Source organism: Ixodes scapularis, unplaced genomic scaffold (genome assembly GCF_016920785.2).
Source record: "Ixodes scapularis isolate PalLabHiFi unplaced genomic scaffold, ASM1692078v2 PGA_scaffold2__306_contigs__length_199485367, whole genome shotgun sequence".
In the NCBI taxonomy this organism is placed as follows: Eukaryota; Metazoa; Arthropoda; class Arachnida; order Ixodida; family Ixodidae; genus Ixodes; species Ixodes scapularis.
In genome coordinates this window covers 154,734,593-154,746,391 of record NW_024609857.1, presented here as the reverse complement: position 1 = coordinate 154,746,391, position 11,799 = coordinate 154,734,593, and the positions used below count along the sequence as shown (strand labels likewise).

The following is an 11,799-nucleotide window of genomic DNA, read 5'->3' as shown; positions in this document are numbered from 1 at the left end:
CCGGTGAGGTATTGTTGTATAAAAAGAATATTAATTGTGCCGCAAAACCCTGCAAACTAAAGATTTTAAAAACATAACGCGCCCCTCTTTTTGTACTAAACTCCAATAAATTTCATACAAAAAGAGCCTTTTCCGTTTGTTTTTACGCAAAAACAGGCTTTCAAAAAGTTCAAGGTGACCACAGTACAGAAAAGTGACAAAGAGTGGCGCTGTTGTCGCATTTAGCTCGGTCTCGGTTTGACGCCAACGTTGGTAAGCGCACTACTGAAGTAATGTATAATTACAGGAGGAGACTGATCCTACAAATATCAGACCTCGACGCACACTCGCACGGGGGACACGACTCGGAATGGGTTAGGCCCATTGCAGAAATTTAAAATCGAGTACCCCAAAGAGCATCCTCAGTCTCACCCGTTCGAAACCATCCATCACTGCTCAGGACTTCTTGAGTGGCTTCCGGACGACCGTAGTAGCCCTTCATAAGAGTTCTGCTTTGAACCACGATCTCGCCTTTTTGATAGGGGCCGAGAGAATCTCCGCTGAAGAGGTCGAGGATCTAGGTAGTGATTTTGATTATACTGATTATTCGTTCAGGCGACGCATGATTAAATGTATAAACAAACTAAAAACGCAAAAGACTCAAATATATATATATATATATATATATATATATATTTTTTAATGTACCTTCTATGCAGTGGATACGGTGTTTCCAGTTTGATGCTTAACAATTCGTTGCAGAAATATGGATGCTTTTTTAACACATTATGGAAGAAAAAGATCGTGTTTACCAGATGCGCTGCTGAGGACCAGAAACGTAAGCTGTCATAATCCGGAAGAAAAATTGTTCTATACTTTAGGTTAACCGGAATGTTGAGGTAATTCCATAGTGGTTCACGTTTTACTATCGGGAGCCACTTTAAACTCGGATACAAGAAAGGAAATATCAAAGCCCGCGTTTTCATTTTTTTAGTTAGGTGCGAACAGACGAGTAAAAATATGCATTTTACACGGAATTATATAATAATTGGTTCATAAAAGAACACCGCTTAGCTTGAAACAAACTCTTATATTATCCCTGTGAAGGAGACGTGTGGCACCATGCGACACCAATTTGTCAGTGCAGATCGCGGTTCGTCGTGGAAGGAGCAATACCTGACAAGATAAACAATCAACCTAATAAAAGAGGCAGAGCCAGTTTCCCTTTTCTTGTGTCGGTGAGCATAAAAAAATCTTTTGAATATAATGAATTGTCTCGGTCCTCATGGTAAAGACCTGTTGTTCACTTCATCACCACAGCACATGGGTGCTGTTGGTCAGCACTAGAACTAGTACTCATCTTGTTGACGCAGCGCTGACTGCGCACAATATTATTGATACAGCACTGAGCATTGGCTGCATAAATACTAGTTTAAGTTAAAGGGAAGTCTGCTATGGCAAAATTCCTAATAGTGAAAGAGCTCTGCGAAGTTGCCTAAACCGGCTTTAAACCCCAACCAATCATTCGCTTTAATTAGAAGGGCCTCCAGTAATGACGTTTAATAAACTCTGAGATAATGAAACAATAATATTTTGGAAGTATCTGGATTGAACACGTGTCTCAGAAGATTATTTGGCACTAAAAAAACTTTGTGGTGCAATATTTATGCCGCGAGACGCAATTTAGTTGGAAGCAGCCGCGCTCTAGGCCCACCCATACTCGAAAGCTGCTATGCTAGCTATTCTTCGCTTCCCCGTAAGTTCGGATGCAGCCGACGCTAGGAGTTGATGGGATCACGGATAGAGCCGACACTAGGAGCTGGTGGGTCCAATCAGAAAGCCTCTCGAATGCCGCGCGTGCCAAAATGCAGGGCGGGGAAAACAGGGAGGAAGGGGAGGGGCAAGCTGGTGATTTCCCAAACACCTGGCTCGCTCCCTCCCTTCCCCCTCCCCTTTCCTCGTACATGAAGTACCTGCATCAGTCCCTTATGATCTTCAGTGTTCAGTACGGGTTATAAACGATCAACCAAACATTAAAAAATGACCTAGTGACTTGCGCTTTTAACGCTGCATTATTGGTTCCGTTACATTGTAGCGTCGGCTACGTCTAGACCTAAGCTGAAACGAAGTGTAAGCACCGCTTCTCATCTCCCATACGCAACAGAGATTATTGACGTGTGAAAAGTGTTAAATCGTTTCTTCATGCCGTTATAATTTGACATATTTTTATGCCTAAAAGCGAACCAGCTAGACAGAGTCCTTATTAGTTTCATCGAATAACACGAGATTGCCACGTTCGCTTTATTTCTAGCTGTAAAAAAAAAAAAAAAAAATGTTTGCCTCCGTTTGCGACAAGTTAGATTTGGGGATTTTACGCGCCAAACCAACAACGGGCATCTGGCACGCCCCAGCAGAGGGCTGAAGATTAATTTCGACCACCTGGGGATGTTTTGACGTGCAACCGAAAGCTCGTTTACACGGCGCCTCCTCCGCAACAAGCCTCCGTCAGACTGCGGGCACCTCGGCCGGGATTCGAACTCGCCACCTGTGTTGCGGAGTTGCCACTCCGGAGTTGGAATGATTCCGGAATCATTCCGCATTTTCGCGACCCCGGAATGGAATGGGAATGGAATGGCGGCAACGGTGAGGGGAATGGAATGGGAATGGAATTAGATGCCTTTTGCCCGGAATGGAATGGGAATGGAATGAGCCGGGTTCTTTATATTCCATTTATTTATTTATTTATTTATTTATTTATTACGTTCAGCTATACCGAGCCAGTCAGGGAGTCGGTTGTTCAGAAATAAAATGAGCAGGAAACTGCGAACCCGCGTAAGGCCCTACCAGACTTATGCGCAAAAGAAAAAAATGCAATACAAAAAACAAGCGTCAAAGCAAAGAACAGAGGGGGGAGGGGAGGGGGGGGGGAGGCGGCGGTGGCGCCTTTCACCAGTGAAGTTCAACACATATCCGAATGCGTCTGCGCCTGTAATATTGCACGGCTGGTACGTCATCAGCCGATGTGAACGTGACCTGCTGCTCTGGTGATCCGATACCCAGGAAGGAGGCCAGACATGGCCTCGCTGTGCGGACCCAGACTTCGTACACTTTCGACTCGTCTCTAGCGCGCTGTTTCTTGAAGAGCTCGCACCTGTGCCGGCAATATCAGGTCACAATCCACGAGGTTTCTGTTTGTATGATGCTAGGCGAAACTTGAAGACTGCCATTCATGCGTTGGAGGCGGAGAGTCGGCAGGAAGGACCGTCACAACCGGGATGCCACCGTATCGATTTTTCAACCGTAACAGAAGATAATACATGTGCTTCAGGATGCTTCAGGTGGTCCAATTTTCTCGAAAATTCTAAATGCAACTGCCTGCATGGTCTTCAACAAGGTCAGCTACAACGAAAGTATGTATTGTCCTTTCATACAGCAGCGTGGGTAAAGTTTCATGTTCAAGGCAACACCTACAGATTCAAGAATACTAGTTCATCCCACCGTGACGTCATGTGATCAGTGCTGACAGGGGCGCCCTTATTGGACAGGGAAGTGGTGATGTTTTGATGGAACTTATTTTAGAGGTCGAAGTCTTTTCGCATCACTGATCAGTCAGACAGAATGTCAGGGAAGGGACCGCGGTCAATCCTTGATGGAACGTTTTTTAAACCCATTTAGACATCTTCGTCCGGAACCACTACCTTCAAGGCGAAGTGCCAAGCCTGCGGAAAAGTAATTTCGGGACCAAAAAAAAAAAAAAAAGAAACTTCCACTGCAAACTTAAAGCCTCATATCAGTTGGCGTCTCAAAGAAATTTGAAAAATGTATTGTATTATCAGTATTTATATTTCTGCCCTCCCTAAAATGTATTCTTGTATTTGTATTTCCAAAGACTTTTTGCCTCTTTTTAAAATGTATTTCCGATACGTATCACGATACATTTTTATAGATATATTTGAGACTTGAGTATCAGTATCTTAGCAACTATTTTCACCTATCCCAGTGTTTGTATTTCCAAATACATTTCTGAATGTTTCTGCCCAACGCTGTAACGTAATGCAGCTGTCAAGTGACACTTTTAACGTTTAGGAATTGGAGGAATGGAATGGAGCGACTCAGCCATTCCAGGAGTGGGAATGGCCCAGTGTCCCCATTCCTAGCAGTTGAAAGGAATGGAATTATCGGAAACTCTAATTCCCCGGAATGGAATTGGAATGGAATGGGGGTGCCCATTCCGCAACACTGCTCGCTACATGGGGATCCGTAGGCCAGCGTTCTCGCCTCGGAGCCTCTTAGCCACCGAGTCGAGGCGAGAGCGCAGGTCTGTTCCATACAGCGGATAGCTTAAGGATCTCTCATCTTTTTCTTAGTGCGAGTCGTACCGCCTTCACCGAAACGTTTGCAGGAAGTTCTCGACAAAAGTGCACTGTAGGAAGCGACTGTCGCAAACACACGCCTTCGGAAGCGTTTCGCGCGTCCTTGTTTTTATAGTGGCACTAGCGTGTGCCTAGCGTCCTACGGGGGGCTCCCTTTAGAGGCGCTTGTAAGGCATTGGGCTATCTTCCGATAGGCGGAACAAGCATCACGCTCGCTCTTGTCGTCTGCTCGCTGCGCTATTGGTAAATGGCGCCACGCGTTATTAGTGTCGTTTGGACGCCCTACATTTGAAAGAGGGAGGAGCGTAAACCATGGAGAGCGTTTGCAATATAATGGCGGAGGCCTTCTGCGCAGATGGATTGTAAGGGATCACGCGTTAATGGTTTTCGCTTCAGAATAACGCTACTTAAGCCATATTGTTACTAAAACCATTGCTGCCAGTTATCCGAAGTTTTCGTTGAAAGAGCGGGCAACGCTTTTGCTCGACCCAAGTTGAAACGGTCCACGAAAGAGTAAAACAAAACCGATGGAGCTTTCTAGCTTTTTATCTCAAGATCAGTTGTTCTGTACTTGGAATCGTTACAATTAGCAATGAGCAACAGAAAAGAGAAAAAAAAAAAAGAAAGAAAACAAAAGCAGCTCTTTACAAGTCTTGGCTACTCTGGAAATCGGACACCGTCAACAAGTAGTTTCGGTTTCGGTTTTTCCGGGTTGCGCATCTGTCGTCTGCTGTTGCCTCCGCACCGTCATTTCTCACGTTTCTCACGTCGTCGCAGACTGCGCCACATATACGCGGGACACTGTAAGTACCCTTTTTTTCTCGTCGGTGTATATCACACAGAGTGAATAACGAAACAATTGCGATTTTGGTGGCACAAGGAGCGCGCAGAAAGGCCGCAGCGGCGAAGTCATTTGAACGGAGATCGACGTACGCCGAAGGCCGTGCCAGTTAACTGTGTGCATCTGTTTGCAACCTCAAGAACAGCCACTGAGTCTAGTACTCCAGTTTTATACCCCCCTTGCTTCGCCGATAGCTACTTTCAGGTTTTAATTGAGCCAGTTGGAACACACTGTTGGCAATCGGGTCAGCTAAACACACACACACACACATAATAAAAAAATAAAATAAAAAAACACGAGAGAACATAGAAAAGAACTGGACTGAACAAAAGGCCGAGAAAAAATCCGATATGCTCAAACTTTGTAAAGCAAAAAGTGTTAGGGCTAAGAGATGTATGAATAAAAAAACCTGCACAATGAGCGATATGGGGACACCAACGCAGGTATTGTGTTTTAATCATTCGCGTGGACTTTTATCTCACAGCGACGTTGCATGAGGTGCATGTTTGCGGTTGGACACATTCTTGTACAGCGAGTTTCGTCATATGTACCGGGTTGGCCTGCTTGAAAATAGCGATCGGCGAAGCAAGGGTGGTATAAAACTGAAGTACCGGTCTCAGTGGCTGTTCTCAGTGTAGAATACAAATGCACGCAGCGAGCTGGTATCGCGTTCGGCATACGTCGATCTGCGTTTACTTGACTTTTCCGTTGTGGCGCTCTTTCTCGCTCCCCGTGCGAACAAAATCGTAAATGTTTCGTTATGCGCAATACCTGAGATGTAGCAACGAGAAGGAAATGTTACTGCATCTAGGGTAAGTGTGGAAGAATCTACGACGGCGTGACCAATGGCGGTGCGGAGACGATAGCAGACGAGAGAGACACAACCCTACTAAATCGAAACTAATCTACCCTTTGACGGTCTCCGGCTCCCAGAGTGCACCTGAACTGCTAGGGGCCCTGTTATTTTGCACATTGCCCATTCCGCCTGCTATGCACCGTTAAACAAGATGGCGACGCCCACAAGACTACCGAGAATGCTCATTTAATATGCTCTAAGCGTACCTTACGTAGTGGCGCTAGGCCGAAATATTCAATTACGGAAAATAAGGAAAAGGACAAAGGAAGGGCGATACATATTTTGGTTATGTATTTGCTCGGCTCCGTTTGCCTCTATAAGAAAAAGATTACATTAAAGCGCTTCTAGACTACCAGGTGTCTAGGACAAGAGAGGCTCGAGTAGCTTTCGTGGTGACAGTGCATTACGCATTGCCGAACGCCCAGTGTCCGCAAAATGTAGCGCAACAAGTCGGGATCAGATACCAAAGTTACATCCACCAGATTCAAAAGTTCCACATAAAATTAAAATACTTTCAATAGGAAAATAGCTGCCACGCTGCCCTCGAATATTTGGATTCAGTAACGTCTTATACGGAGATCAAACCATCATTTCTTATTAAATGTTTGAAGAAAAAAATAATGGCTTTATCTTTTTAATGGGATAACGTTAACATTTTATTATGCCGAAACTGTTATCGATCGTTAACGCCACATTGAGGCGAATGCTAGGCTTTCCGCTATGGTTAATATTTTTCTTGGGATGTCAAAACCACGTGTTTGTTGTGGCAGACGCCCTAGATTGTATTTCTGTCCGTTGTTATCAATATTGCACGTTTTCTGACTGTCTGGTGGTGCATGGATATAAGGGTGCTCACATTTGTTACAGGAACCTAAGACGATTTACTACTAACGGCTGTTGACCTGACTTTTTTCTTAAAAAGGACAAACAAATTGCGTGATAAAAAATGCTTAGGGTATAAAAGTTCGAGATTGTTGTTTTTATCAGACGTACTTTGACTTTGGTGCCAGCACAGGGAACGCCGACGTTGTCCATGCAGATGTTTCCGGGAGCTGTGCAGCTTATAAGAGGAAATGTTTCAGTCGATCCGTAGAAGTTTACGAACGAGCTCACGCCAAAGAACTCGCATAGCTCTGTTCTTACAGAATCGGTGGTCGTCGTCCCTCCAACTATGATCTTGTTCAGACCCACCGCTGGATGGTTGTTCGTTCTCGCTTCGTTGACAATCTCCCGTAGCCTTTGAGAATTGGCGAAAATCCAGGATATCTGTGGAATAAGACGGGGATTTAACTATCAATTTATTTTGTAGGGATACCATGTACATATATGGGTGTATGTTTTGTTGCTTGTGAACGCTGCCGGACATTTTAGAATGACTTAGTGCAGATACGTCGCTCTCAATTTAACCAGGACCATTCGTTTTCTCCAGCAGGACCTCTCAATAAAATGTGAAAGAAATATGGAGATATAACTAGAGAGAATTTGATGTAATCAAGATGTTCTTATAAAAGCCAATAAGAATATTAGTTTTACTATTGCAAGAGAAAAGTTTTTATGCGTTATCGTTGCGAACATTGGTGGGGCTAGAAGTGCTTCATTGGATTACCCGTGGCAATCAAGTTTTGCGGGAAAGAAAAGGCATGTCATAATTTCTTTTTTGCGTGGGGGGGGGGCGGCGAGAGGGAATTGAATTGGAACTAATTCTGGCAGCAGTCGCTCGTTAAGGCAATTGCGTGAATATTTGTTAACATATTTGCTTCCATCTTCAAAGTTAATACCGGTGTGAGTGCCCTTGAATTTCCAGTTTCCGTTTCTCCCCTTCCCAGCTGTGTCAAATGTGCTTGACCTAGGTTGTCTTACTTGATGTGTAGAGAGGGTCTCCAAAAAATCTTTGCATGACAGGGAAGGCTCCGTAATTATCACCGTTGCCCTCAGGCACACACTGATGGTGTCGACCACAATGTATGTCATAATTTCTTTTCGGGTGGGGGCGGGGGGGGGGGGGTTGGCGAGAGAGGATGGCATTGGAACTAATTCTGGCAGCATTCGCTCGTTAGGCAATTGCGTTAATATTTGCTTACTTCTTTTCATCCATCTTCGAAGACAATACCGGTGTGAGTGCCCTTGAATTTCCAGTTTCCGTTTCTCCCCTTCCCAGCTGTGTCAAATGTGCTTGACCTAGGTTGTCTTACTTGATGTGTAGAGAGGGTCTCCAAAAAATCTTTGCATGACAGGGAAGGCTCCGTAATTATCACCGTTGCCCTCAGGCACACACTGATGGTGTCGACCACAATGTATGTCATAATTTCTTTTCGGGTGGGGGCGGGGGGGGGGGGGGGGGTTGGCGAGAGAGGATGGCATTGGAACTAATTCTGGCAGCATTCGCTCGTTAAGGCAATTGCGTTAATATTTGCTAACTTCTTTTCATCCATCTTCGAAGACAATACCGGTGTGAGTGCCCTTGAATTTCCAGTTTCCGTTTCTCCCCTTCCCAGCTGTGTCAAATGTGCTTGACCTAGGTTGTCTTACTTGATGTGTAGAGAGGGTCTCCAAAAAATCTTTCCATGACAGGGAAGGCTCCGTAATTATCACCGTTGCCCCCAGGCACACACTGATGGTGTCGACCACAAACCCAGAGGCGTGAGTGAAGGGATTCCAGGCAAGAATGATGTCATCTTCAGCTAAAAGGCCTGAAGCCCTGCAACATGGCCCAATGAGAGCATATCAAAATCTGAACGACGTACGCAGATTAAAAAATCCCTGTTCATTTAATCAAAACAATTACATTTTTTTATTACGTTGTCAAATAGAAGTGACGGACAGTGCCGGTTCTTAAGAAAAAGGCTAATTAAAATATGTGAAAGAAGGCAATAGCAAACCAATAAAAATATTATATGCCTGACAATTCTAAATTGCGACACACATCAACCAGCATCACGATTCTATCAACGACTAAGAGTACTCGGTCTATCCGGGTGATTCCTTGATAAAAATAAATACAAGCTTCACTCGCACAGGCTTGGTATTTTGCATGCCTGAATATCTTTCTTCCTTTCGTTAATATAGGGCTGACTTGTCTCGGTCTCTTATATGGCTTCATCTTATACTCATTCAACGGTCCTGTCTTGCGACAGGATGACCCAATTTGACGTTTCAGGTTATCACAAGACGAAGGCACCGTAAGTCGCGGTGTCCCGTTAGCCGACTTCGTTGTGCATGCCATTCTTTAATTGAACTACTAAAAACTATATTTGAGAGTATAAAATAACATTCGTACTACTAATATTCCGATTGTGCATTGATATATGAGTGAATTGATGTGCAAGTGGTGAGTTAGAAAGGCTGAATTGTTAAAAGCTGCGTTCATTGTTATGTGCTCTACAGTTTAATGAACGATTCGAGCGAAACGTCGAATGTACATTTTATAACCCATTGAAAATAAAATCTCAGCCATGATCTGTTATGGGACCCTCTCAACGCATCAAACCTTTTAAGCCCATCGAACCCCTGAGCCGTACAATCCCCTTCAGACTGTCAAACCTTCAAACCCATTCAGCCCGTCAGAACATTTAGCCTTTCAGACCCCCTCAGCACTTCGACACTTTCGACGGCCAAATAACTGTGAAGCACTCACAAAACACACAGGTTAAAAATTATTGCAAGGAGTAATGCAAAACGCACGACGTCGTGCTCCTCGACTGGAAATGGCCATAGGCACGACGCGGAGAGCTTATGCCATCTCGGTCATTATTTTTGGAGGCGCTATGGGGGACGGCGCGTATATCACTGGGGCGCGTGTTAAATCCCCCCCCCCTCTCATTTACACCGCTTGGTGCCTAGCCTGCGAATGGCTCATTAAAATAAATATTTACCCCACTTGGCCCACTCGTACACGTCGCTCCGCGGTGCCCCGCCTTCGGCCGAATCCCCACTGTCCTCCATTGCACCTCCGGCAAGGGAGTCCGATACCGTAGTTTCGTCGACATTTGCTCTTTATTGAGATCATTATTAAACAATATCGTTAATATCATCAAATACTTGACAAAAAATTTATGCCCGTTGCCTTCCGAATTCGATCCTGGGTCCGCTGAGTGTGAAGTGGCCACCTTACCACGATATTGGGATACACCTTTAGCAATTCGTTTTGACAATTCGTTTCATACGACACGAGAAATTTCGCGTCGTGCGTATAGCCATTTCCGATTGACGTGCACGACCTCGTGCGTACAGACTTACTCTATTGGAACTTTATTTCATGCATTCAGTTTTACATGCATGTTGTAACTCAAAGAGAAGATAAGTACCAATGTTTGCTCAAACCCGGGCGCAAGCAGCTGTAGACGAAAGCGATCAGACCAAATAGACACTACCGAGGTATTTTTCGTAGAAAATATCGTTCAAGGTACTCACAATGCACTGGGTAAATTCCTGAGCTGTACGGTAGTTCAACTTATGAAACCGAGCAGGTGCACCACATGGACACATAAACAATCTTTGTAGCACCTTGAGCGAAAACCATGCATGAGCAAACAACATCCGCCGCAGTCCTAACATCCGGAGGCAGCGGAGGCTACGAGCCATCTTAGCCAATCTAGTTCTGTGGACGTGGCACCTGATGCGCTTTGCGCGCGTCGCTGTGCCCCCTTTCTAAGGTCACGTGATACTCACACGGCCTCCGATTGTCTCTGATGGCTCGTAACATCCGCTGCGCTTAAACGTAGGATGAAACGGAACATAGAAATGCTGCAGCAGAGTAAGGGTTTCGTCTCCGGCGTCTTTCTCGCTCACTGGATGCTTCAGAAGCCAGACAGACGACGAGGTGCAAAAACAGGCCACTGAGCTGCCTTCTTGGTTTTCACACCCAGCAGCTCTGAAGACAGGTTTCACACATGGGACGGGAAGTTGTTAATCCCTTCGTTGTTGTTCGTTTAGTTGAGCTCGTTCACGGAGAAAAAACAGGGCGGCCAACTTCTGCTAAATGCTGTATTTCGACTGACCGAGTAGGTGCTCGATCTCTCACAAAGCCCCCTCCAATTTTCCTCACGCACCATCTTTCACTTGTAAGTGACAACTTGGCGAATACAACAGTGATAGGGGCGGAAACTAAGAAAGCTGAAGTGGAGATGAGCGGCCTCTTTTCCACAACGGCGTTTTGGTGCGCGCACTTTGCCTACACTCTGGTGCTACGCCAGGACCAGGATTGGAAAAAACGGCGGAAAGTATTCTAAATTTCAAAAATTCGTCACGGCCGCCCGAAGCTCTGCAGCTTCTCCCACGCGGGCGGAGGACCAGAGAAGCTCTTGCGCGCAGCGACATCGGTCACTGAGAACTCCCTTTAATAGGTACATCGCATGATTGCGGTTGTGATCGTTTGACGACGTATGGCAGCGTTGCATTGTGAAACGGCCATCAGCCGAGGGTCATCACTGCTTCGTATAAGGCGTGGCATCCAGTTTAAAAAGTAGTTTTTTCGCGACAGGCGAGGCGAGGATGTATGTCCTGGTTGCCTGCGAACGCAGCTCGATCGGGCGCTCTCGAGCTCGGCTGTGTGTAGCGGCTTTTACCCTCTTCTTGCCGCTTTGGGCGCCCTAGAGCAACAGCAGGCATGCATGGCATTAAATAAATACGACTTCCCAAGTTAACTTAATAAACTACCAAGCGCTTCCCCGACGTCTATATTCTGAAAGGTCTCGTGATATTCCCCAGAGACCCATTTAACGATTTTGATTGGTGCTGTGGTATGGGTTGGG

General features: G+C 45.4%; 1 protein-coding gene across 1 annotated transcript in view; it reads right to left on the bottom strand.

Moving 5' to 3' along the window:
- LOC120840788 (4-coumarate--CoA ligase 5-like) overlaps window positions 1-11,799 on the bottom strand; it is a 58,508-nt gene that overhangs the window by 8,709 nt on the left and 38,000 nt on the right. Inside the window, exons 5-7 of the mRNA XM_040211500.1 lie at window positions 8,579-8,747; window positions 7,043-7,315; window positions 412-556 (exon numbers count right to left, since the gene is read on the bottom strand). Coding sequence (XP_040067434.1) covers window positions 412-556; window positions 7,043-7,315; window positions 8,579-8,747 — 587 coding nt within the window. The remainder of the gene's footprint in view (window positions 1-411; window positions 557-7,042; window positions 7,316-8,578; window positions 8,748-11,799) is intronic.